The 27,937-nt window shown below is 45.7% G+C and overlaps 1 protein-coding gene across 2 annotated transcripts; it reads right to left on the bottom strand.

Moving 5' to 3' along the window:
* Nucleotides 1-446: 446 nt before the first annotated feature.
* Nucleotides 447-27,924, bottom strand: ECRG4 (ECRG4 augurin precursor). 2 transcript variants are annotated; one of them, XM_064710110.1, is made up of 5 exons: nucleotides 27,872-27,924; nucleotides 6,221-6,351; nucleotides 5,509-5,556; nucleotides 2,894-3,057; nucleotides 447-822 (listed from the first exon to the last, which is right to left on the bottom strand). In XM_064710110.1, exons 1-5 carry the CDS (start codon nucleotides 27,907-27,909, stop codon nucleotides 661-663), a joined length of 543 nt encoding a protein of 180 aa, XP_064566180.1. In that variant the 5' UTR covers nucleotides 27,910-27,924; the 3' UTR covers nucleotides 447-660. The 2 variants fall into 2 exon arrangements, with proteins under 2 accessions (XP_064566180.1, XP_064566188.1); XM_064710118.1 differs by lacking the exon at nucleotides 27,872-27,924 and adding an exon at nucleotides 22,306-22,449.
* Nucleotides 27,925-27,937: the final 13 nt, after the last annotated feature.

The following is a 27,937-nucleotide window of genomic DNA, read 5'->3' on the forward strand; positions in this document are numbered from 1 at the left end:
AGCCTTGAGCCTGTTCCCTGGAGGATCCTTTCACAGGCTTTGTAGGTAGGCAGGCTCATCTGCACTGAATTCAGCTTTTGTGAATATCTGTGTCCTTGACCCAACAGGAGCTGCAGCAGTGCCATGTCAGGCTTGGAGGGCTGCACACTGTGGGTATGGAAACGGCAGAGGAGGCAACAAAGCAGCACTTCAATTGACAGGAAACCTTTTTTTTTCTTTTCTCCCAAGAATAATTGGATTTATTTGTTAATAGAAATGTGAATGGGAAGGCACATCTTAAATGTACTGGCTAATATTATGTATTCTGTATGCCAAAGAGATGATATAATGTAATTTTGCAATTGATTGTAGGACAGCAAGAGAAAAAGCCCTTTAAAAAGGAATCTGTAATAATACAGTTGGAATTAAATTCCTGTTATGAAGTCTACTAAATAATGGCAACCTGATTATCAAAAAAGCTTTATTTCTATAACACTTTTTATATATAGTGTACTACTAAGTAATGATAGTTTTAAAAAGTCATGTTGCTTTCATCAAAGTCTGGCAGTTCCTTTACTCCTTCTGTTTGACTTGAATAGAAGAAAAAGCAGGGTCATCCTGACTGGGGGAGGGCTCAGCCTCACCCAGTGCAGCCCTACAGCTGCAGTAGGGTTAATGGCATCAGTAATCGTCGTAGTTGACGCCTGCCCCGTGCCTGAAGGCGTGTGGGTCCCGTGGGCCAATGGGAGCATCTTCATCGTAGTGGTGCTGGTAGTGCCCACCGTAGTACTCATTACGAGCACGGCCCAGGTTTGTCCAGTAGGAGAGGTCATCTTCGAATTTCTGCCAGAAAAGCCAGAAAAAAAAAAAAAAAGAGAGCATTTGTGCATTTGTTTTCCAGTCTGAAAAGTACAGTGATGGGATGAAACTGAAGTGGTGCAAGAGCCTCTTTCAGAAATTCGGATCCTTTGCACATTTGTCATAAATGAAAGCTTTAGATCTAAGGGGTTTTGTGACTTGTACCTATGGGATCCTGTGTGCAGGAGTTGTCCTGCCCTGGACCCCGCCCCACACCCCCTGCCCACTGCAGAGTGCTTAAACCGAGACCACCTTCATCTGAAATGTGCACTAAGCACCTTTAATATTTCAATTACCTTGTCAATGATGGGCTGTAGAATTATGTCAATATTCTACAGTTAAAAATCTAAAGGTTTAGTTCTTCCTTGCCATTTGCCTTTAGCTGCAATATCCCTGACTGGGGTGCAACAGCCTTTTGCTTTCTGTCTGATCTCTCACCTTGCACAGGTATAAACAGAGGTACAACACAGCCCTCCAGCTATGGAAATGCAATAAGCACTTCAGTTCTGCTCACAACAGCAGAGGGAAAATAGTGTGCAAGGATATCAAATACTTGCCAAGTCAAAGCCTTTCCATCTGAATGACTCTTTGGAAATATTTTTGGCTGAGATTTGGGGAAAAAAAAAAGTTTTGCGAATATACAATGGATAAGTATGGACCAAATCCTTTGCTGGAACAAACAGTTATTTCATTGTTAAGACTGTGTCTTAATACTGAAGAAAACCTACTAAGTGGATTCATTGTATCCCACAACAGGCCTCATATGTTTTTGAAATGCATACAGGAACTCAGAGGAGAATTCCGTTTTTCTGCATGGTTTGACCTTGTTCCTTTTCATATTTTCCCCCAGTCTTCAGCTTCCAGTGTATAAAACCACTTTTCCTATTTTTCCTATTTCTATTAGTGAAGGGGGATGTAGCCATGCTGTTGAGAAGTGACTTTTATCCACGTAATATCCAGGAGAATTTACAAAAAAGTACCCTTCATTATTTCAGCTCAAGCAAAGGATTATTTTTCTAATTGTTGCAGCTTTGAAAATGAGTGCATTCATCTTCCAAGCAATCCACATAGCATGAAGCTTTAAAATGAACTCCAGCTTCCCCGTGCCAATGCAATCTCATTAAACATATTCATACAGCTGACAGAAGCCAAGAATTCAACATCTATAACTATTTTTACCTCTTATTAAAAGCAGAAATTATTCTACATGTGGGACTGCAAGCAAACACACTTTTTTGCCCTATTCCAGCATCTATTTAGTAGAGCTTTGTGCAGAGTTTGATTCCACTCCAGTGTTTTTATAAATAAAGTGTGTTTTAAAAATGTGTCCTTCTCATTTGAAGGGAGGCTGACTGGATGTTATCCAAAGGTTTTCCTTTCACTTATAGAGTGGAGGCACAGCTGCCAGTGGTCATGATGGTCAGGAGCTGCCCACGCTGTGGAGGCACAAGTGTGCACTGGGTGCATAAAGTCAGTGCCATTCACTGAGAAGGGCCAGTCACAGCCAGCTTGGTGTGTGGATTTCTCAGCATGTTTAAAAGCTGATCAGGTTGAGGCTGACAGGAAATTATTTCCTGAAATACGATTGATTGCTTTGAGTCTGGACACCTATTCCACAAAGCAAACTTTGTTCATATGTCCAGTTGCAATTTATTAAGCTTAAGTTTGATAGCAGGCAGGAACTCCATACAAGACCTTAATGTAATTTTTTTCTACTAATAAAATAATGCAAGGATCTCTAACATGTAAATGTAAATGTAACAGAGGTTATATTTCTGTGTGACTTTAAAAGAAGAGTTCTGGGCAGGAACACCTTCTACTAGACCAGGTTGCTCAATGCCCCATCAAACCTGGCTTTCAACACTTAGAGGAATGGGACATCAACCACTTCTCTAACAACTTGCTCCAGTGCCTCACCACCCTCACAGTAAATAATTTATTCCCAATATCTAATCAAAATATCTTCTTTTTTTTTCATTTAAACCCAATCCCCCTTTTTCTATGCCTGCCTATTCCCCCTCCTTTTCTAAAAGCCCTCTCCATTTCTGTCACCGACCTGCTCATCGAAGCCCAGGTACAGGAACTGCTGGTACCACTGCTGCACGTCGGGCTGGCTCCTGTCCCACAGCTGCCGCCGCTGCCGCCTCAGGCTGCTCAGGAACTCCTTGGCTGCTGCTTCTTTCACTGACACCTCCGGCTTCTCAGCAGCAGCAGCAGGGGCTGAAATTGATCCCCCCCACAAAAGGCATGCCAGGAAATTTTTGGTCAGCCTGGAGTGTACTGCTTGCAGCAAGCAAGAAAATGATTCTCACATCATGCCATTACCTTTGTGCTTGCCAGTGCAACGCCTGTAGCAGAATAGCAGTAATAAAGCCAGGAATCACCAGTGTAATAGGATTTCTCTGCTACCCTCATTCTCCTGGATTCTTGTAAAGCATTTCTGAGCTCAAGTACAGCAGCTAACTGAGGAATTTAAGTAAAACCACCCAAATTCAATGAGCATATACACTATGCTCTCTCTCTTTCAGGAGAGACCAGGAGACTGGCCCTAAGTTCTACAGTTGCAGAAATTGGGTTGAAGAGGAGAGGTGAAGTTAGAATGACTAAGGGAGCTGGAGAAACACTGCTAACATATTACAGTGAAGGGAGAAACACTTAAAAATTAGATTTTTTAATCTGATGTGTAAAAAAGCAGCATTTACATGAGTACTACTAAATGCCCTCTATGCCTGAAAATAAAAGCCCATCAGGTTTTCATAGCTACCTATGTGAGCGATGCACGGAAATGCCCTCAACCTGCCAGACCCAGATGTGCCACCTGGCTTGCTCCATGCCTCAGGATGAGAGGACTAAGCAGCAGGAGAAGAAATGGCCTCAAATCATGCCACAGAAGGTTTAGATTGGATGTTTGGAAAAAGTCCTTCACTTAAAGAGTGGTCAAGCTTTGGAACAAACTGCCTAGGGAAGTGGTGGGAATTGCCATCCCTGGAAGTGTTCAAAAGACACATGGTTTTTAGGGGACATGGTTTAGTGGTGAGCATGACTCTGCTGGTGTTCTGGTTTGACACTGGCACAAGGCCAAATGCCCACATGAAATGGTGGACTTTAACTTAGAGATCTCTCTTAATCTAACAGTTCTATGATTCTGTGACTGGACAACTCCTGACCACACACAGAAATGATAATACATGGTATTGATCTGGCTGTGAAACAAGAAGTGTGTAGGAGTAGGAGAAGCCTTGCCTTCAGATGGTTCATTTCAAAGAGGGAGAAATCAGGAGGGCATGGGTATGCATGGGATTTTTGGAGATGTGAGGGAAGAGACTGGGATAAACAGGGAAGTGAGATGGAGATGTGAAGAAAACCACTGAAGCAGGAGCTGGGCCGGCTCACAGAGGAAGGCAAAGGACTACAGAAAAAAGGAGATTCTGAAGATAAAAGATAGAAGAGTTGTTGCAGTAAGTAGGAAACAGGCTGTCCTGCAGTGATGAGCTGGGAACTGATAACTCACCATGAGCTTGAACTGGTGTTATTGCTGGGAGGGACAGCTAAGCAATGTCCCACGAATGAGCCCTCACACAAGGGACACTGCCAGCCAGGGAAGCAGCACTGTGTGCTTGGTCTGCTTGCCTTAGAAACCAACCAGAAAAGGAGAGCAAGGCTGGAATTAAAAAGACTGCATATTCCCTCTATCATCAGTTTTGCAGCTCTTCCTGATCTAAGCCATGTTGTCTGCATGCCCCAAGAGCCCTCCCCAGGCAGTCCCTCTCCCCAGAGGATCTGAACAAACAAGTGGCCACTGCTGTGGTGCAGGAGGGTCACTCCTATCTTCACACAAGCCCTGCAGAATGGTAACACAAGGAACCTACACACAAGGAAAACAGAGGTGGGTGGGATATCTATCTAGTTCTGGCAAGAGGTGTGGAGTGATGCCAGAAAAAATCCCCAGAATAAAATCAGAAAGCCTGGCAGAAGTGGAAGTCCCCTCTGTGGAGGTATAAATTCTTTGCTTCAGCCGTTGAGCAGGCTGAGGAGAGGTGGCCAAAACTTCTGGGATGTTTCATCTGCTGTGGTGCTTGTTCCCAGCTGGCATTGTTTCCACCACCTTCCCTCAACCAGAGAGCCATTCCATGCTTCTGACTGCTGGGCCTCTGGCCATCATCTCTCCTGTCAGAGAGCAGTCTTCCAAAAAGGAAGCACACATGGGGCCAAGAAGAAAAAAGAACAAGTCAAGGCATCACAGGCAAGCCAGGTTTGCACATACTCTTCCCTGTGCCTGAGCCAGCAGTATTTCCATGCATTCTTTGGAAAAGTTTGTGACTGCCCCAAATAGATAAATGCCACGTCTGCCATGCATACACTGGAAAAGGTCGGAGCTGTGCTCTGTGCAGAGCAAAGGCAGCGTTCCTGAGGCTGGGAAGCCTGGATTTCAGAGGGAGCCGTGGTTAGCAGAGCCTCCAGCCCAACATCCCAACCTGGCACACAGGCAGGGCTCTGCCTGAGCAGGGGGTTCTGGTGTGGCCCACAGTGAGTGTGGCCCTGTGCTTGTACCTCCTGCTCCATCTGCTCTCCTGGAGCTGGAGCTACAGGGACAGCTCTTCCACAGCTTCGACTGACAGCACTGACTCTGAGGAGAAACAAGGGAAAGCACTTTGCTGTCTCTTTACTTACCTTCTCGTTTCTGAAGCATCAGTTTAAGCTTATTTCCCCTTGAAACATCTACACAAATAAAAATAAAACACATACATTTACTGAGAAGGGAATAAGAACAACAACAACAACAACAGAAGTTTATTTCTCAAAAACGGCCAGAAGTATTTTTGTCATAGCTCCAGTTCAAGAGGCAAAGCAGAAACTTTCTCTCTTTGCTCCCCTTTCCACACCTGGATGCAATATACACTGCAGGGAAGCTTCTGACACTCCAGCATCTTCTCCCCAGCTCTCTTGGCAAGGGAAACCCTATAATGGTCTTCTTCACCAAGTAAACGATTATATTTTTCATCAGAAAACTGCAGCTGGTGCCAGTACCAGCACCCAGAGCTAAACGATAATTCTGGAAGCCCCTAGTCACTGGGTGAGGGCTGTGCTAACAATCAGAGTGCTCCAAAACTGTGCCTGGCATCCTGCCTCAAAGCACATCGAAGCAGTTATCCTGCTGATCCCCAGACCGGAGCAAAACGGGAGACCGGCAAGCGCTCGGCTGTTCCGAAATGCTTCAGTCGCTGGCAAAGAAGCGCCTTTTTTAAAAGACGCCCGGCTCGCACCAGGCTCAGAGCGTCCCAAGGCGCTCAGCCCCGCGGGGTGCCGGGCAAGGAAGGCTGTTCCCGCTGCCCAGGCCGTGCCGGGTTCGCGGTCCCGTGTCCCGCACGCCGCGCTCACTCACCGGGCGCAGCGCACAGCAGCGGCAGCAGCAGCAGCAGCAGGAGCAGGGAGGCCCCGGGCAGGGCCCCGCGGGGACACGGCGGCGGCATCGCGGCGGGGAGAGCGCAGGAGAGGCGAGGAGAGCGGGCCCACCTGTGAGGGAGGAGACGGAGAGCATGGAGGCGGAGGAGCGGAGCGGAGGGAAGGGCAGGGCCGGGCGGGGCGGGGCGGAGCGGGGAGGGCCTCGGAGCGGCCGGGCCGGGGCAGCGGCACCCGGGGATGCTGCGGGGCTCGGAGCGGGGCAGCCCCGGGCACCACCCACTGCTGGGGCACCCACTGCTCGGGCACCACCCACTGCTGGGGCACCCACCCACTGCTGGGGCACCACCCACTGCTGGGGCAGCGGCACCCACTGCTCAGGCACCCACCCACTGCTGGAGCACCTCCCAGAAGCACCTTTTTTAGGAGTTACACATAATCGATACGGGGAGACTGGTAAAGAGCTTTCAGCAGTTTATGCGGGCTTTTCTGACAGGGGAATTTAAAAATAAATAAATAAAATGGCTGTAGCGTGTCATTTCACATTGCTGTGGATATAAACCCAGTTTGTCAGATCCTTGTAACAGTGCATGGAAATAGAGAGATTGTCCTGATGGAAAAACTAAACAGAATCAACTATAGGTGACTTAGTTCAGTGTTTTCTCTGTCTTCTTTCCTCTCACCGCCCAAACCCACAGAAAATCACAATGCATTTTAGCTGATTAGCTTTGAAAATAATTTGGATTTTTTTTTTCTACATATGGACAGTTTATTGTAAGGACTCAGGGACCAAAAGCCAAACTCACAAACTTAGGGCCCTTGCTCAGCAGTTCCATGACTGTAATGATGCCTAACTTACTCTTGCTTTTTCTTAATTTGGACTTCAACCTTCCCTTAGTGAATTAATCTTCTATCAGTTCCTTCCCCTGCAGATGCCAGAAACACCCCAGATGAATTCCTAATGAATTCCTCACCCATCCTAAGACACAAACCTCTCTCTTCCCTCACAGCCAAGACCCACAGCACTCAGGAGACCATAATGAGCATCTCACCTCCTGCTGAAGCTGTGCCAGCAGTGAGCAAGGGAGAGCCAGGCCCCCTCTGTAAATTACTTTTGAGAAATCTGGCCGGTGCTGGGGCCTTGGCTCTGTGATAGAGGGATCAGTTCCAGATGAGTTGCAGATGAATACACACACACACACACAGAGTGCATACTCTATATATTGCAGTTGTATATAAATATGTACATTGAATATATGTGTGTATATATACACATAGCCACAAGTGCATGGTGGGGGAGCTGTGCACTGGCAGTTCCCTGTGATGAGATGTGGAACACAGACAGGCACAGCCGATCTTGGGAGTGGGACCAGACCCCATGGCTGCCTTCACCACTCACTGTAAGATGCTGGTCCCTCAGCAATGTCCCAGACCCAGCCTGAATGCTGCTTCAGGAAATTGCTCCTGTTTCCCCCTCACACATCTTTCCTCTTCTGAAAAAGATCACTCGAATCTGCACTCAAAGATTTTCCCTCACTGCCCTTCATCCCCCAGCACCTGTGAGCGAAAGCTCAGGCATCTCTGCTCATCCTTTTTGTAAGTACTTGTTCCATGATCATGAAGTGATAGGACAAGGGATAAGAGCTTCAGACTGAGTAACCTGGTCTTTGGGAAGGTGTCCCTGCTCATGGTGGGGAGGGGTTGGAATGAGATCATCATTAACGTTGCTCCCAACCCAAACCATTCTATGATTCTATTACCCCAGTTCAAGTGTCAGTGTCAAACAACAGCTCCACACCAAGTGCCCCTTGCCCTCTGCAGGAGCCACATCTTCCCACAGAGAGAGAGAGAGTGGGAGGGAGCAGCACCCTCCCGATCCCTGTGATCGAAACACTTCCACAGGAGGCTGGGGTCCCAGCTCAGCTCCCATGCAATTGTGAACCAGAGCTGGTTTTTCTTTTCTGTCACTGTTTTCGAGTGGTTTTTCCCTGTAGCCCCATGCTTCAAGTGTCAGCAGACAGCACCATGTGCTGGAGCCAAGGCCCCTTCTCCTGAATCAATGCACTCTTTCATCAGGTTAACTCTGACAGCCCGTTTGCTAAAACCACCAGAGCTTTGGGATTGCAATTTGCAGAATATAGCTAGAAGGGACAGGAGTGAAGAGCACATATGCAAGGCTACATGGAAAAGCTGTGATGGAGTTAATTTATAAAACCAGGGCAATAATTCATGAATATTCATGGTTTACTGCTATACTGGTAATGGCAAAGGGTGTTTTGTTCAGCTGGTTGGTTTGCAGCAAGCCTTGTGTGGGAGCTGGGGCTCTGCAGAACTTCAGGTGCTTTGTGCCTCTCAACCAAGGAAATACAAAGCACAGAACCTCTTCTGGATACTAGATACACCATGATGACTCAAGAAACTGCTGGGATAAAATGCAATCTTGTGAAACCCAGAGAAAGGATTGACTCAAGCACAAGGTTATTGTAGAAATTCATTGCTCTAGTGATGGAAGAAGTGATTGACAGAAGACTATAAACCTCAGGTTTAAAGTGAGTGCAGCGTCTTTAAGAAGAGGTCACATTCTCAGTTCAGGGGACAGAAGTTTTTGACACAAAGTAAGAAAAGCATCACAGCACTTCTTTTCAAAGGCAAGGTGAAAGGTGACTGATGTTTCCCCAGTAGCAATCTCTATTTCTTTTCAGGCTGTTATAAGGATGTAAGGCAGTTTTGCCCAAGTATTGTAGTAAGACATGTATTTTTTCTGCTGAGCTTGCAACTACTGCATTGTTGTTCCAAGTATTTACCCCTGAGTGAATATCCAAGTTTATTGACAAGTCTGCAGAGTTTTTCTGTTATTTACCATGAAAAGCCACAGTTGCTGTGTGTACAGCTGGAATTCTGCAGTGTTTTCCTGGGATCTCTCTGTCAGCAGTGACACTGCTCTTTTTAAAACCTCCCTTTCTTCAGCATCACCAGGATCACCAGTCCTTGTTCTTCTTGTAGGTGACTTTAACCTGCCAGACATCTGCTGGGAACTTAGTACAGCAGAAAAGAGGCAGTCCAGGAGTTTCTTAGCATGTGTGGATGACAACTTTTGTCACAGCTGGTGAGTGAGCCCACCAAAGGAGGGACTACGTAAGACCTGTTGTTTGCAAATAGAGACGGGCTGGTGGGAGATGTGGTGGTTGGAGCTCTTGATACTTGGTGAAATCAGGAGGAACATCAACATGACTCTTACATTGGACTTCTGGAGAGCAGACTTTGAGCTGTTTAGGAGACTTATTCAGAGTGTCCCTTGGGAAGCAGCCCTTAAAAACAGAGGAGTGCAGGAAAGGTGAGTGTGCTTTGAAACAGAGATCTTGAGGGCACAGGAACAGACTGCCCCTGTGTGCCGAAAGATGAGTTGATGAGACAAGCATCCAGCCTGGATGGGCAATGAGGTTTTGAAGGAACTTAGAAATAAAAAGGGGATGTATCATCTTTGGAAGGAGGATCAGGTGTCTCAGGAAATACTTCAGGGGGTTGCAAGACCATGTAGGAAAAAATTAGAGAGGTCAAAGCTCAGCTGGAACTTCATTTGGCAACTTTTGTAAAGGATTATAAAAACATTTTTTACAAATATATTAATGGCAAAAGGAAGGGTAAGACCAACCTCAGTTCTCTACTGGATGGGAGGGAACTTTGTAACTGCAAGTGAGGAGAAGGCGGAAGTGCTAATGCCTTCTTTGCCTCAGTCTTTAGTGGGAAGATGGCTTGTCCTCAGGACAGCTGTCCTCCTGGGCTGGCAGATGGTGTCAGGGAGCAGAATGCTCCCCCTGTTATCCAGGAGGCAGCAGTCAGAGAACTGCTGAGCCACTCGGATGTGCATAAATCCATGGGATCAGATGGGATCTATCCCAGGGTGATGAGGGAGCTGCAGATGAGCTTGTGAAGTCGCTCTCCATCATTTACCAGCAGTCTTGGCTCGCTGGTGAGGCTCCAGATAACTGGACGTTGGCCAATGTGACACCAATTCACGAAAACGGTGGGAAAGAGGATCCTAGAAATCATAGGCCAGTTAGCCTGACCTCAGTACCAGGTAAGGTTATGGAACAGTTTATACTGAGTGTCCTCACGCAGCACTCACAGGATGGCCAGGGTGTCAGACCCAGCCCGCACGGGTTTAGGAGGGGTAGGTTGTATTTGACCAACCTGATCTCCTTTTATGACCAAGTGACCTGCCTGCTCGATGCAGGAAAGGCTGTGGATGTGTCTGTTTGGACTTCAGCAAGGCCTTTGACACTGTCTCCCACAGCACACTCCTGGAAAAGCTGCAGCCCACGGCTTGGACAGAAGCACTCTGTGCTGGGTTAGGAACTGGCTGCATGGCTGGGCCCAGAGTGTGGTGGTGAATGGTGCTGCATCCAGCTGGTGGCTGTCACCAGTGGTGTCCCTCAGGGTTCTGTGCTGGGGTCAGTTCTGTTCAATATTTTTATTGATGACATGGATGAGGGGATTGAGTCTTTCGTTAGTAAATTTACAGACAACACTAAGCTGGGATCATGTGTCAATCTGTTGGAAGGTAGGAAGGCTCTGCAGACAAACCTGGAATGGTTGGATGGATGGGCAGAGCCCAATAATATGCAGTTTAATAAGTCCAAGTGCTGAGTCCTGCATTTTGGCCACAATAGCCCCCTGCAGTGTTGTAGGCTGGGGATGCTGTGGCTGGACAGTGCCCAGGCAGAAAGGGACCTGGGGGTGCTGACAGCCAGCTGAACATGAGCCAGCAGTGTGCCCTGGTGGCCAAGAAGGCCAAGGGCTCCTGGCCTGGATCAGGAGCAGTGTGGCAGCAGGAGCAGGGAGCTCACCCTTCCCCTTTACTGGGCACTGGTGAGGCCACACCTTGAGTGCTGTATCCAGTCCTGAGCCCTCAGTTTGGGAAGGATGTTGAGATGCTTGAGTGTGCCCAGAGGAGGCAACAAGGCTGGAGAGGGGCTGGAAACACAAACCCTGTGAGGAACCACTGGGGGTGCTTAGCCTGGAGAAAAGGAGACTCAGGGGTGACCTTGTAATTCTCTACAACTGAAAGGTGGCTGTAGTCAGCTGGGGGTTGGTCTCTTTCTCCAGGCAGCAGCTGACAGAACCAGAGGACGCAGCTTTAAGCTGCACCAAGGGAAATATAGGTTGGATATTAGGAAAAAGTGTTTTATGGAAAGAGTGATAAAGTACTGGAGTTGTATGCCCAGGAAGGTGTGGAGTCACCAAACACATTTCTGGATGTGTTTAAGAAAAAATTGGATGTCACACTCAGTGCCATGGTTTAGTTGAAGTATTGGGGCATGGGTTGGACTTGATGATCTTAAAGGTCTCTTCCAACCTAATGATTCTGTCTATGGAGGGGTTTCAGGATTGTTTTAGGGCTTGATTTGCCTCTATTGGCACCCCAGTGCTGGAAGCTCTCTGCTGGCCTGGTTGGGCAGCATTCTCAAGGGCAATAGGTAAGAAAGTCTGCACCAATGATGTCATTTGGTTAAATGTCTTTCATCACCACTGGTGACAGTAGTAGACCCTTGATGTAGAAATTTCATTGAAAGATGTTAATTAATGCTGTCAGCAGGGCTGTTCCCCAGGCAGCCCTGGAATGAGGAGCAGTGAGCAGGGCCCCTTTCAGCGTGGTGTAAACTCCATCAAGCCCCTGAGCATAGCAAAGACCATGGATTGGAAGGAAGCCTGCAGCTGGATACCAGGATAGAACTGGTGAGTTCATTACTTTCCCAGCATGGGGTTAGACTGATGACTATGGTCTTGCAAGCCTGAGGCAAAAAACTGGGAGCAATCCAGTGGAAACCACTCTGAACCTGACTTCAAGAATATACAGACAGGAGCAAGGCAAGGAGTGTCAGTTTTTCCGCTGTTTGAAGGGCCTGGAAAGGCCCAGAGTGGCCTTGGGACAGCCCGCGTATCGAAGGACGAGAAGAGGCTTCAGTTCTTCTTTCGGTTTTTATGTTTATTAAATGTTTATCTAAAAGATTTTCTTTCAGCCCGACAGAGGTCTGCTCAGCAGTCAGCCATGAGCACACTGTGCTGCCCTCCGAGCAGCCACCTATCTTTATACCCATTGTTACGTGTACAATATTTATCATTTTTCCCCAATACCATTTATTCTTATTGCTCGGTGCACTTTTAGTAATGGCCAATCCAAAAGTGCCACCATCACCAAAGAAGATGGAGGAGAAGAAGAAGAAGAAGAAGAAGAAGAAGAAGAAGGACAGGACACGCCCCAATTCCTCCATCTTACTTCTCTAAACCCCCCTGTACATAAATCCTAAACCCTGTGTCTCACTCTCTAATTAACTAATCCCTTCACCATTCACCCCGGTGAAATCCTCCTATCCTCATACAGGTGTCGTCTCCCATGTAGGGTCAAAGTCCTGCCACCAGACACTTCTGGCAACATTCCAGGACTCCCGAGCCCCCCAAGGGTGGTCTCGGTGGCCCGGCACCTCAGGACTGAGATCCTGAGATCCGACAAAGGAGCTCACTGAAGAATTCTGGCAGCTTTTTTGGGGGGGAGGCATAATCTCTGACTCAAAGCATCCTGAATTTTAAAGTGTTTTACTATTTTTACTACAGTTAATATTCTACATTTTGCCTAAAATTTTGTACAAAGAGATCTCTGAATAGGAGAGATGCCTCTGCTTTTGCCTCTCATCACAGTAGCTGTTGAGAGGACTGTGGTTTGTTCATTAAAATGTAAGAGATAGTATCAGTAATGGCTATTCAAGGATATTCAGTAATTCCAAGCACAACAAAAAGCACACTAAAAAGATCGATCGTGGTTTCTTTCCCTCTTTCTTTATTAGGATTCATGATTTTAAGTGCTTCAACACAGTAATGTTCTTAAATTCAGTATAGCTTAAATCCTTATATAATCACCAGACTCCCAAAGTTGGATTTCCAAGAAAACCCCCCCACCAAATATAATGAGATTTATGATAAAATAATGAGGCTTTATGTCATCATAACTTGATAGGCAAATAGAGAAGTTGGAAATTGGCCAGGGAGTGCAGGAGATGACACTTCATCTTTTACAAGTAAGCACGTGTAGATTTTAACAATCCACTAAAATGACCCAGTTGATCAAGAACATGGCAGCACTGAACAGTGTTCCTAACATCCAGAAAATCATTACTTTCTGCTAATAAGGTTTCCATAAATCTCCCAGCCATATTGTCCAGGTTGCTTGCCTTAGGGTAGAGTCACTTGGCACTCCAAATGATTTTCTGCAGCCTCTTCCAAGAAAACAGCAGGAGTCGTGTTTTCCTTCCAAACAGAAGGAAGAATATTTAAATCATCAGTCAGTTCTTTCCAAAATATTTTGAATTTCATACTATTTCTTCCACTGCCCCAGAGATATCCTGACAGTGAGAGGATCAGCCCCAAGACCCAGAGCAAACATCTTTTCTTTAGGAAAAATTTATTTGTTGTCAGCTGTGAGTCTCATTCTCCTTGGCACATGGCTTGGGACACCTTTCAGCCATTGCATCTCAACTGGTTGCACTATTTCTTTAGTCCATTTTAGTAATAAATATTAGAGCTCATATTTTCCATAGAAAATAGCTTAAAATAAAGTTGCTGGGATTTTTTTTCTCCTGCTTGACTACTGCTGATATTTTTCTCAGCTTCTGTCAGAGCCTGCCAGGTAAGAAATGGTGTCTGTTGGTCTGTCCATCCTCCTCCCTTCACTGACTGACAGTACTTTGCTGCCCTCACTGCAGAATTTACCTTACTGCTCTGCTGATAAGCACAGTGAGAAGCAGATTAGTTCAGCAACGTTATCAGATCATGGCTGCTTCCTTTCCACAGAGGGATAAAAACATTCTCTAAGAAATCCTTCTCCTTTTTCTCTTCCACTGCCTCCAGCATACTTTTAGGATAAACCTGGAAGCATATAGAAAATCTGTATGTCAGATTTAACAGGAAGGGAGGTGGAGAGGGACTGTATTACATGAATACCTGTTTTTCTGACATGGCCTGATTTCATTCAAATGATTCTTTACTGCTGTCATTTGGAGTACTTAGTTTTTATGCTTCTTATTTCTGAGCAATATTTTACTTGTGTTCATTGCCTTATTTTATTATTCACATCCAGAACGTACACACATTCTCATAAAAAAACCCTGAACAAACAAACAAAAAAAAAAAATAAAAACCTAGATCCCCTAACAAACAAGCTGCACCTACTCAAAGATTAGAAAATGCAAAATCTCAAAAATCTGAAATCTTAGCGATGGCAGCGGATAAAATGTGGGCATGTTGCAGAGTGGATTTCAGCCTGTGCAGGGAAGTTCACCAGCAGAGCAGGTTTGCCTTCTGAGGAGCCAAGAGCCTGAGACAGTGACAGGTACATCTGTAGTAGGTCTGTGCAAGGTTTCCCTCCCTGCGCCTCAGCCCCACAGCGCCAGGAGCTGCAGCGGTGCTGGGCAGCCTGGGCAGCAGGGCCAGCCCTGTGCTCCTCTGTTGGGAATTTAGCTGCTAGAAAATGGAAAAGTACAAAACCATGGCTAATTCCAAGTCCTGCACCTGCACAGATAGCAGTGTCCTTGGGCCTAGCTGTGGTATAATAACAAACAGTGAAAGAGACATGAGAAAAGAGAGATGTAACCCCTAAGGAATGAGGAAGAGTTGATAGTATAGTTTAACCAATAGATTGCTTAGCTTACAGAATATTCATAAGCTTATTACTCGCTGTATAAGTGTCTGATGCTCTCTTCAATAAACGGAATTTGCTTATCACTCATATTGAGTGCCTGAGTCTCCCCTCACCGACAAATGGCTCGTTCCCCGGCAAAGGCCTCATTCTGTGCAACACTCCTCCTCTGCTCCTCACCTGGGCAGCCTGGGCAGCAGGGCCGGCCCTGTGCTCCTCCTCTGCTCCTCACCTGGGCAGCCTGGGCAGCAGGGCCAGCCCTGTGCTCCTCCTCTGCTCCTGCAGCTCCTCTGCTCCTCACCAGCACAGCCAGGAGCCTCGGAGACCTGCAGAGACACAGCCCCTGCCTGCTGAGTGCGTGCTGTAAAAATACATGGGTTTCATTTGAAATGGGAGAAAGTGTGTGCAATTTCATGGGGAAGGAAAAGAGGGGCATCCCACAGAGCCTGAAGAGTTTGAAGTCCATGTTTCAAAGCAGAGGAGCGGGAGCATTGCCTGGAGTGTGCCAGGCATTTTCAGCATTAACAAACAACCTGCTTTCCCCTGCCTGCCTTCCCAGGCAGGTGGGGATCACACGGGCTGCAGTTTCCAGCAGCACTGCCAGCCTGCCCGAGGCAGGCCCACGGGATGCAAAACGTCTGCCCAAACAGCCAAAATACAAAGCACAGCAGCAGAGGGCAGGTGACTGCTCTCTCCTTGGGTCAAAAACGAGCCCTTGGGAGCCTTAGGAACATACAGTGCACAGCAGCTTGGAGCATGATTCTCAGGTTATTAGAGCAGAAACCTCACTTGTCGTCCTGGCTTTATCAAACATGACCTTACACCTCTCTTGATCTGCTCTGTGGCCACTCTTGCTGGCACTGCTTTATATCTGTGCTTCCCAGTTCCACCAATGCCCTGCCTGTGAACAAGCCCACGCTTCTGCCCATCTGATGTTGGATTACCTCTCTGATTTACAGCTCAGTTTGTTTCCAGGAGGATGCACTCTCTGTACTGTCTCTGTGCTGCTGCTGAGGAAGAGATCATGGCATTTTTAATCTTCCCCTGTGAAGCCCCGCTGCATCCAGCTGTCCCTGGATGCCAGTGACTTCAAAGGGTGGGTGGCTGTGAGCTATGGAAATTTGAGGGAAGGCTTTTTGCCCATTGTGACCATTTATGCACCCACCCTGCAGGTATTCATGCACACATGCATTTTTAATCACAAGAGCCCTAAGGAATCCCATTTATCTCAGAAAGATTAAATCCCACTCTATGCCTGGATCTCACAAAACTGTTGTACTGAAATGTGGCTCAGCTGGAAATGTGGGCATTTCATCCCCATCTCTGCTCTCCTGGGCCTGTGGTGAGTGACAGAAAGGAAGGCTGCTGGTCTCTGATCCCAAATCACAGCACGGGGCCTGACCCAGCTCACATCAGCTCTCCTTGTGCTGGTAGGACTGCACAGCTCCTGAGCCCATGCTGGCTCTTATCAGCCAAGCAGAAGAGCCTGCCTGCACTTGTCAGGGCAGAGAGGCCTCCGGGGTCCCAGCTCACTCCTCGAGGCACTGGCACAATTGCTCCTTTGCCCTGGAACTCCTGCCACAGAGGATGGCACAGAGGAGATAACATGCTGCCATCTATCTCCAGCATGTTTTTTCCCTTCCATCAAAAATATCCTGGCAGGCAAGACAGCCATGGTTTTGGTCAGATCACTCAGGCTTTGGGCCAGACCAGACATCAACTTTAATCTGAAAGTTAATCAGCTTCAGAGAGAGGAATTCTGAGGATGTAATTCTTCAAGTAGGAATAAGCAATTCAATCACTTACATTTACCAAAACCAACACAAAATTATTTTGCCTCCTCCTCTCTCAAGATCTGCCATTACAAATCTTTGTATCTGACTCCTTTCTTATTTTGAAGAGAACCACAGTGATTTTTGCTTTGAAGAACCTTGTCCTGGTTTAACACACTTTCACACTCTTCATGGCAAAGTACTGCTCCTGAGTGAAGGACAGTGACTGCCTTTTTATTAGGTAATGTTATCACCTCATGGCAACAATTCAGAGATGCTTTTAGCTGGTAATTATTTATTAAAATGATCTGCAAGTGTAGTGCATGTTCCTGAATGGTATTTGGGGAATTAGGGAGGACCTGAGCTGGGTAATGCCCTGATGCCCTGATGACACCAATCTCTTTCTCTCACATGTGATTCCAGGTTAGGGTTTAGCCATACAGCAGCGAGTAAACACCCAGACAAACCTTTGAGGATTTATTTTACCTTACAGAAATGACACTGGCACAGTAATGACTCTATGATATATTGGGGGAGGCCACACTGTGGTATTGGACTGTTTATTTTTACAAACTTATGGCTAGAAAAGAAACATCTTCTTAAAGATGATCACTTAAACCTGTAATTTTTATGTTGATTAATGTAGATATAGGGACAGCAATATAACTGATGTTGGTAGTCAAATAGAATCATTTAGGCTGGAAAAGACTTCTGAGGTCAGCAGGTCCAACCACTGACCAATCACCACATGGCAAACTAAGCCATAGCAGTGCCATGCAGTGCCACATCCAGCTGTTTCTTGGACACTCCCAGGGATGGTGACTCCACCATCTCCTCAGGGAACCCATTCCAGTGATTTACCCTTTCTGAGAAGAAGTTCTTTCTGAATTTCCGTTGTTGATAATCACTTGTTAACCAGTCATGGTAAGATCACTGTATCATAGAAACATTTAGTAGGGAAAGACTTTTAAGACCACGGAGTCCCACAGCAAACCTTCCACTGCTGAGTCCATCACTAAACCATGTCTCTAAGTGCCAAATCCATGCATCTTTTAAAAACCTCCAGGGACCATGACTCCAATGCTTTGCTGGACAGGAGGGAGGAGATAGGAGCAGAGAAGAAACTTTCTGCTGTTTGTTTTTGGTGGTTTTTTTCAACTAAGAGAAAATGACAAATCAGTTATACTTTGAAGACCACCATACCCATCATGGGAGCACAATTTTCAGAGGCTGGGCCTGACCAGATGCTGTGCAAAATTTAGGCACTTGGATAAGAAAAGTTGTGTTTCTGCTAATTTAAATACAGTAGTTGTCCTTGGGTTTAGTAAAGCCAATCCTTTACCCTTGATAATTTTGTTGAAATTTTTGTAATGGGTTTGAGTTGGCCATGCCTTGAAAAATTATTTTACACTTAAAAAAATAGCACCTAATACAACCAAATCATTGAATCATTACAAATTCACTATATATGTCCACAGAAAAGCTTTTCCATAATACTAATCTTGATTGACTTAATAATTTTATTTTGTACTTAAAACAATGCATACTGAGATGTTTGAAGAGGAAGGAGAGAAATGCACAAAAGAGACAAGAAATGCATAGCAGGAAGAAGAGAGGAATGCAGAGTGGAGAGAGGACTTTTTATCTGATAAGAAGGAACACATGCTGTAAGGTATGCATTTTAGTGAAGAAGCCAAAACCCTAAAGTCTCCACTGCTGTCACCATTCCTATAGAATTCTCATCAAACCTACAGTCTCAATATATGAAACAATCAATCAGTGTCCCTAGCCATGGAGAGATCCCACTGCACAAGGCACAGATTGATTTCCTAGGCAACTCCAGGCAAGACTAAAAAAATAAACAGACTAAAACAAAGGCTGACAAAATACCTTCATTTTGATTTCATTATGAACAAATACCAACTCTTATTATTTCATCCAAGCTTTCTCCTATTTGACTCCAATCTCCACTTAAATATGATATATTTTCATTTTAAAATAAGCTCTCATAACAGAGGACTAAACCCTTATATGTAAATAAACAATACAAACCAGGAATATTAATCAAAGATCTGAGCACATTTTCTGCATAGCAAATATGTTGGAAAATGTATCTTCCTATTCCCTTCCCCTACTGTAAAGGCAGCTTCAGGAACAAATTATCCCAAATGATCTGAGTTTATGACAAGAACCACTACACTTATGAAACACATGTAATTTGCTTACTGATATTTGAATTTTGTGCATGGACAATGCATGTGCAGGTAGTGGTGCAGCCTCCCTTCTGAAGCACTTTTAACTTAATTGGATGTGTAATGGGCTCAGAGTCTAAGGGGAAACATCAGATGGATGTTAACAATACCAGCACAACTTCTAAAGAATTCTCTTGGACTATGGGGATCTTTCCTAATCAAGGAGAGGGTTTTTCTCCTTTTCAAAAGACAGTCTCTGTTACAGGTACTCTTCTTGATCCTGAAATATTACTTTATACAGAGATGTCAGAGGACCTGAATTTTGCATGTGGTCAGTCCAGAGTGATGTCATCTAGCCTTAAAATCAATGTATCTCTCTTGGATGTGAAGGGAAGGAGAAGACAGGTGGTAGCGTAGAGTTTTTACATTCACAAGTCACCTATAAAATGGATTTCTCCAAATTTATACAAAAATGCCAGCTGAAGCCATGTTTCCTCCAACCTAAGCAATATTATTTTCCCATCAATTGCTCAGCAGTGGCTTCAGGCAATACCTGAAAAAGGTTGGTGGCTGATGACAGGACTATAAGTAACAGAGAGGCTTCAAGTAAGAGGCAGAGGAGGCAAAGGACACTGGTGTAACATTAGAAAAGCCAACAGGCAAGAGTGATTTTACAAGGCCTTGACAAATTCCATTTACTCCCCAAAGTTAACGACTTGTGCTTGTGCCTCCTGCCTAGAATGAAAACTCATTCTCCAGCTGAGGATGAAATCTGTGTGTGTCAGAACTCAGTACGTCCCTCTGGGTGTCCAGAGTTGCTGGGGCCCCTGCTGGGGGGCTTGGAGACCCTGGCACACAGCCCAGAACACCTGGGGATTTGATTATGACCCATGGAGCAAACTACCAGCTTTGTATGAGGACCTGAAAGTCACAGAAATTTAAATAATGTAATAGTAAAATTATCACTGGGTGAAAAGGTAGATTTTGGGATTTTTAGAATGGGGGTTTTGGGGACAAGATGGAGGGACTTCGGCATGTCCAGTCCTCCTCCTTCTTCTTCTTCTTCTTCTTCTTCTTCTTCTTCTTCTTCTTCTTCTTCTTCTTCTTCTTCTTCTCTACCTCCATCTTCTGCTGTGATGCTGACACTTTAGGACTGGTTTAGAATAGAAGTTCACTGTCTAACATAGGTGATAGGTATTGGAAAGTAATTGTAAATATGTTATATGTAGTTTGTAGTACAAAATGACACCATCCCCCCGAGGGCGGTCAGAGTGCTGCTGGTAGCCCTGCTGAGTGGACCTCAGCTGGGCAGGGAGAAAAATTTTATAGAGAAGATATAATAAACAACTTTAAGAACGAAAACTGAAGAACTCCGGCTCGTTCTTCAGATGCACGGGCCAAAACAGAGATTTTTCGCATATCTCAGGGCTGCAATTAACAACTAAACTCCCGAGATGTGTGGTGAGTGGTAAGAACATTCTCTACAAGCAAAGCCTTCACAAAGCAGAGGAACACAGATGTGCATCTTCCCATAGCTACACTGAGACCCAGCCATCAGATTTAATGGCTGCCACAGGGAAGGACTGACGTCAGGGCTTATCCTTCCTATAACTGAAAATTCACATTTGAGGCATGCTCTGTTAACTGTTCAATTCCAAAGGTTTCAGCATCTTTTCTCAGTAACCACACTTGGCAATCAATATTTTCAGAGGCCTCTGACACAGCCTTAAAGGCATCCCATCTGTCTGTCATTGGAAGGCTTCTCCTCTCTATATATCCACATTAGTATTCACAGGGAATGAAGCCATATTAAAAAATACATTGAGTATGAGGCCTCTAATAACGCCCTGGTGGATTTATTACTGAGTGTCAGTGTGTTGGAACACCCAAATGAACATTCGCATGAGAAGCCCCTGAAAACAGCAGACCCCACACACTGTTTTACAGACAATGATTCTTTATATCATTAAGTCTTCCCTATGGTAAACCAAGCCAAACACAGCATGCAAACATTTCTGTATTTCAGCCTGTGCTAAATAAATGCTATTTCCTATTATTTTTTAATGACAGATGTTTCTCTTTGAATTTTCTTGCTCTAACATAGATCATTCTACAGTCACCTTAAAACTCTGCGAGTATACATGAATGTATGTGAATAAACTGCAAATGGTAAAATATGCTGAACCTCTGCATGCCAATTTTTAAAAAAATATTATCTGTACATCACTGCTCTCTGCACTTTTTAAGGGGTGGTGTTCTTCCACACTACCAAAACTTCCCTGAACAGGACAGATTCTTAAAAAACGTCCAAAGTAAGAGTTATTCATGGGAATGATCTTCTTTATTAGGCACTTGTTTGAGGCCAAGAATATAGTTCGGCTGAAACCAAGACCTTAGGAGGTCTTAACATGAGTTCATTTCAAAGAGTTTAGGGGCAGCCCATGCCTGATTTAGCCACATGCCTCCAAACATCACACACAGAGCAGGCTGCCTTGCCCCAGGTCCTCTTGCCCAGCCTGCAGCACAGCATTTTCCTGCAGGATTGTGGTGAGCTGTCACTTCTGGCCATTTTAATCAGTCCATCTGTAGGGATGCTGTGGTTGGACTAGGACATGTGCCCTCAGAGCACTGCAGCTACAGCTGCATCACTGAGTTTTTAATGTCTTCTGCAAACCTGGCTCCAGTCTTCAGGCTGTCTGGACTATGAATAAAGTCCAGCCTGAGGTTGTGGGGCAAACATATTAACTGATGATCAGATTTGAAGAGTAAAAGTACACTCTGGCTGCTGCCTTCAGCTTGCTTCCAGGAATCACAGTGAAACTGAATCACTCAATTGTCAAGCTTGCTTTTGTTGCAAGTACTCTCCCTTTATTCCCGAAACATGGCATTCTTAATTGTACCTATAAATTACTTCTTCAGTCCTCTAGTGTAGCAGCATGAAAAGCAAGTTTTAACATGGAATGTGACAAATCTACAGAAGTACACAAACCATAAGACATCTGTGTTACAAACTGCACATTTCATCAAAGTGATTTTTTTAGTTGTTTTCTCATTGGTTAGCTGCAACAAAGAAAGTCATAACAAACAAACATTAGATTTCCCAGAGACTCTGCTAATATCCCCTCTATGTCCACTCACTTCTAATACTTTCAGTCATTTCCTCCTCTGCAGAACACACGTTCACACCCCAGTGTGCACACACAGGTGTGCACAGGCAGACAAAGAGCATCCTTGCAGCAAGGAAAATGCCCTGCATGAGCCTACAGATCACTGAAGGCTAGAACATTTCTTTATGACACCTCACAGCTGTTGTCAGGGAAGGAGTAAGACACCACAACAATTTTTTCTAAAGAACACTGACACGTTTTTGACATTCTTCCCCTTCTTCCAGCAGACAAATATTTTATCAGTTTACCTTTAATGCAATATGCTTCCTCTCTCCTTCTGCCCAGAAGAAACGACCTTTCCTGCCCCAGAACTAGTTTCTCTTTATTTCAGCGTGCCTTGCCTCCTGCAAGCAGGGCAAGAAGCGAGCCGGGCTGGGAGCCGCGGGACTGGTGGGGATGCCGGGTGTGAGAGGCGCGTTTATTGCGCCTCTCCCAAATCCAGCCCCTCGGCTGCAGGCGTCTGCCCAGCACCCCTTGGACCAAGTATGGGGAGTCACATTTCTCCTTGATCGGGCCGGCTGCCTGGAGGAAGATGATTGCAAGCAGATGTGCCCGTGTTCTCATGTGAAAGGAATTTCAGCTTTTGTGTCAGCTGTACTGCACGATGAGCACCCAGCTCCAGGGAGCGTTTTAGTGAACCTTAACTCCTTGCAGGTGCTGGGAACCAGCATGTGTTGGTACAGCAGAGCTGAGACACAGGAGGGACAGCACACCTGGGGTCAGCAGGAGGGTCAGACATCAAAGGCATGACCAGCAGGCTCCCCTTACTGCAGGGAACAAGGCTGGGGTTCATAAAGGCCCATTTTCCTGGTCAATTTGAGCACCCATTGTGTTCAAAACTTCACAAGGCTGTGGCAGCAAAACTCTGTTTTACCACAAGTGCAGTGGATTCAACTTGATGATCCAGGAGGAATAAACAAGATGGACACCAATAATATCAAATTAATTTACCTGAATATGTAGGTAATGAGAAACAAACAATGAGTATGGCATCTGTATATTAAAAAGCTCTTTTATTTAGTGGGATATCCCAGTAATGTTCCAAATGGCTAAGGAAACTTCAAACAATTTAAAGAAACACTTGATGCAGTTACAGCTGTGTTTTGGAGGCACATGATGTATTTTTAGTGCCAGAATGGCTAAGATACGTACCCAGACATTCAGTGGAAATGGATGTACCCTTTGGATCATACTTCAGGATGTCTGGCCACATCAGGGTGAATATTCCTGCTCATGGGACATACCTGGAGGTACACTCACAAAGCAGCTGTAAGAAGTCCACAAGGGCCCAGACTCTGCACATGGGGCTCCCCTCCAGGCAGCCAGGCATATGTCCACCTTCATGTAGGAGCACTGGGAGGACAGGCTTTACTTACTGCCACCACTTGGAAAAAACATGATCATGCAGACTTCAAAAGCACCACCACTGGGGCTTGCTGTTTACTCAGCAAAACCCAGTCCACTTGGCACAGATTTTTAAACCTAAAGGAGCAGTACCTGGAAGCCACCAAAAGCCTTTTCTTTGCTTTGCTGACTCCACAGAAAACATCAGTGCTTATTTGAGGAGTTGTCTTCTTAAAAAAAAAAAATTCAGCTTCAGGTCTGATCTGGGAAGCTCCAATGTAGCAAATGCCTTTTTGACAGCAAAGGTGGGTTAAGCACACTCTGCCCTGCTTTTCCCTACATTGCTGTGTCTGCCCACACGGCCCTTCACAGAGTCGTGCAGTGGTCCAGATCAGGGAAGCAGCTCTGACAGCAAATACCCCAAGGGAAAAGAGAGAAACAGCCTTCCCATCATTTGGCTTGATCTCCTGATTCACCCTCCTACTGATTGAATGAGACACAGCACAGGGGACAGGAAAACACCATGCAATGTTGAGAGCCAAGCCAGATGAGACTGAGACACACTGGGATGTCTCACCACCAAGAAGAGCCTCTCTTCTCCCTCCACCTCTTCCAGTAGCTACTCTCATCACCTATGCCACCTTGACTCCAACATCACACCTTCACCCACACAGTTTAACTCATTAAATCACCAGAAGAATAATCTGGCAGAAGAATAATCCAGCAAACACCAACCCATCAGTAATGGAAGGTTCACCCTTGCTTTAACTGCACGGTTAGATGCTTTGTGGTAAGGGTTGTACCAACACACAGGGAGGTGTGCTTGCTGTAGGTATTCCTTAAGAAGCTCTCATAACATTTCAGCCTGTTCTCCTGGAAAATGAAGAAATCTCTGCAGAGATACCTGCTCAAAAGCCACTCGGATGACAAGCCACTCCAGCTTTTTGTCCTGTAAGGGCTTTGAAATCCCCGTCCCTCCATCTGGCCCAAAGGTTGTGTCTTTTGTGAGTCATTTCCCTACCAATCAGTGCAATCTGGAAGAGAAATCTAGTCCTTGGGACAATTTTGGGCTGGGAGGTAGAGAGACAAATCTGTCACAAGTATTATTTTTACAGCAACAGGAAGAAAGAGGCACTCCAGTGGCTTGATTGCTTTTTACCACCTTGCTGACTCCAACTTTTGCAGCAAGAAGAGAGTGCATGTCCTTGCTTGTCCCCAGGCACTCATCTTCATGCAGGTTTCTGTCTGCACACATCTTGCTGGCTTTTTAGAGGCTGAAGCACGTGCCAAGGAGTTGCCCTCATGGATGTTTGGCACTATGCAAGGGACACAAGCCTGCATTGCCCCGTGGAGGGGGTTTCGTGTGACTCCCTCTACTGCACCCATGCAGCTCATAGCACCCTGACCCTCACTGCCCAGCTGCCACAGAGCAGGGGATGCTGAGGCCACCCAGCCCCTCATGGAAGTGTAGCTGATGTTACACTCGCGGCTGATTGAAGGCCACTCATGGGGGAGCTTTGCTGCTCCTTCTTTCTGGCTGCCATGATTCGTGACCACCCATGAATGTCCATGACGGACCTCCAGCCAGAAGAGCCCGATGATGCCCCAGTGTGCCACTGCCAGAGGTGAAGGGAGATTGCAGCTACACCAGAAAGGCTCATGAGCAAGAACAATCCTGCCAAGTGGCTTAATCCAGGCTCCTTCTGCAGGCTGCATTTCCCAGCCTGAACATTCAGCACATGGGTGATGCAACACATCACCTATCAGACAAAAGTCTAATTCCCTGTCTGTCTGGTGAAACACTCTGGGACAAACCTTCCATAATGCAGAAACTGAAATTTCAGCTAAGCAAGAACTGCATAAAAAGGATTTCTGATGTTCCCAGCCACCTTTCTTAAAGACCTGTGACTCTAAGACTGCATTTTTTGCAATCAAAACTTTCCTGCACAAACCCAGTGTCCAGAAGAACAGCTCTGAAGCAATATCCCAATTCAGAAGTAAAAATCTTTATATCTTTAGAACTAGTTGCTCAGATAATGTTTTTCGAACACTAAAAAATAAGGGTTAGGAAAACAGTCATGAGACAAATCAAGTAAGACTGGGTGAGAGTTTTGCCTCAGTACATAGCCTTGTGTTATTAAACCAGTAACTGGAGCAGAAAGCTCCTTCTAGACAGATGCAAAAGGCAAAAAAAAAAAGGGGTGTTGACGAGTCATTAGTCTGAATTACTGGAAAGTGGGCAGCAAACTGACAGATAGCTTCCAGCAAATTTCTGTGTAAAGGTTTAGTAGAACTTTCCCACCAAAAGATTTGAGACTTTCGGGACTTTCGCTCCTGATCACTAAGAAAGGCTTAGACATTACCCCAAGGAAGCTTCAATATTTAGAAATCTGATAACACACATGTGATGGGGAAATGTCAGCAGGAGGTGGCTACTTTTAGCACTGTGGGAGATGGACAGAAGGGAATTCTGTTCATTAAGATATTTTATTTCAGATTGCTTGATCGATATTATTGAAATAGTATGTCAGCCTAAATCAAAAAGAGAGACAGTTTCCTTTTTTACGTTAGTGATCTTACTTTGTGTTGTCTGTAATTGCTGTAAACAAATCCTGCAGCTACTGAGCTACAGAGTAACTAAATCATCTGTCTTGGGGAAATTCTTCCTGTTCTCCCGCCAACTCTGCCTCTTTTTGGCCACCCCCTACCTCCTCACATTCCAGCCATGGCTCTGTTTGTACTCCTGTGTGTTTCACAGTGCCAGTGGCTCAGAGTGGAACATATTTGCACCTCTCTCCCTTATGCTGATGGCCCTTGCTATGAATGGTCCCTCTGTGAGGGCACCCGTGAGCTCTCAGAGCTCAGCAGCATTTTGTTGGGGGCATTGACACTGAGGTACCCTCCTGCCAGCTTTATTCCATAAATAACTACAGCATCATTTTCTGGAGAGGGGTGGTGAGAGTGGTGAGAAACCACAGCATCGCTTCCACCATCACCCTGTCCCAGTTAAATGAGTGAATTCCATTAAAATCCTCCTCCCCTTCAGACTTGAATGCTTGTCTAAAGCAGATGGCCCCATAAATAATGCATCCTAGGAAACCCTATCAGTCACCTCTGGGATGTGCTTGAGCTCCTGTCTCTCATCATATCATCACTAGATTAGCTCTGGGAATTCTTTTAATTTAATCCTTTTAACAGGTCATGTGTGCAAGAAGCAGTGACTGGGAAATTACATGCATTTGACTGGACTGTATTGTTGGTAGCCTGAAGTCAGCAGGTCCCCGCTCGGTCCTTTTGGGGGTTTTTTGGGCACTGCACTCAGCTGCTGACCCCTCCCTACCCAAGACCGAGGAAACGAGACCCAGGACTGGTGTGGGTGGACAGGGGGAGGCCAGGAGAAAGGGGCCAGGGGCCAGAGTATCTGAGCAGCACCCTCAGATGTGGCCAGAGTGTTCTAGCAGGAAAACTGAGCAGGGAGGTACTTACTACCTCCACCGGGAATGGAAAATGTCGTATTTATTTTAGGATGTAAGAAAAGCCGTGAATTCCATTGTCTTTGTCTTTAGTCCCCTATACATATTAAAATTACTGGATTTTAGCAGGCGCTCAGAGACATCCCACAGGATTTATTCTCACATTCATGCAAACCTCATTTCAGGTAAGTGGGAAGAAATTCTGGGTACAGTGATGAGGTGGGTCCTCTGTACAGTTACTGCCATGGTGACACCAGCCCTGGGGCTTCCTGCCCTCCCTGCCCTGCCACAGCCCCAGCTCCACACACACTGGGAAAATGTCCCTGCTTGGTTTGTGCTCCCTTCATTGCAGTGCTCACAAGGATGGGTGTGCAGGGTGAAGCTGGGGGAGATATGGGGTCTGTGCACATGGGGAACACAGGCAAGAACAGAACAGCTTTCCATGCCTCCATGCCTGTGGAGCCACAGCCTGCTCCATGTGGCCATACAGGCTGCAGCAGGCAAGCTCAAAATTCCATTTCCAAAGGTTTGGAAACCACTATGCTTTTTTTAAAAAGTGGTACCGGAAAAGAAAAGCTGGGCTTGAGTCCTTATCTGGAAATGCCTGCAGGATGCAAATATTTGAAAGTAACATTGCTAAACCAGAATGGCTTTTAAATCATAACAAATCATATCTTGCATTTCTGCAATGCCTTTCATCCTATGTTCTCTTCACAAACATAAACACATGAAGTTCAACAACACATCTGGCAAAGCGTTGTGCTGTGTGGGAGCTTTCACATCCCAGTTTGGCAGATGAGCAGACATATGGGGTCAGTGGTGGCTGCCTGCCCCACATCAGACAGGATATCTGCAGCAGTGGTTGGAACGGCCAAGATCTCAGCTCAAGTTGGGAGAAATCTTTCCCTGGTATCCCTGGGGATTTATTTGTCAAGAGATTTGTTCACAAATCCAGAAAATAAAATCTTGAAGACTGCAGGGAACAAAACAAACTCACCTTTTCCAGCTATCTTTTTTGAGATTTTCTGTGTCCATCCAATGCTTTGGCAATGAGGAGATGTCA

This window comes from Zonotrichia leucophrys, chromosome 1, assembly GCF_028769735.1.
Source record: "Zonotrichia leucophrys gambelii isolate GWCS_2022_RI chromosome 1, RI_Zleu_2.0, whole genome shotgun sequence".
In the NCBI taxonomy this organism is placed as follows: domain Eukaryota; kingdom Metazoa; phylum Chordata; class Aves; order Passeriformes; family Passerellidae; genus Zonotrichia; species Zonotrichia leucophrys.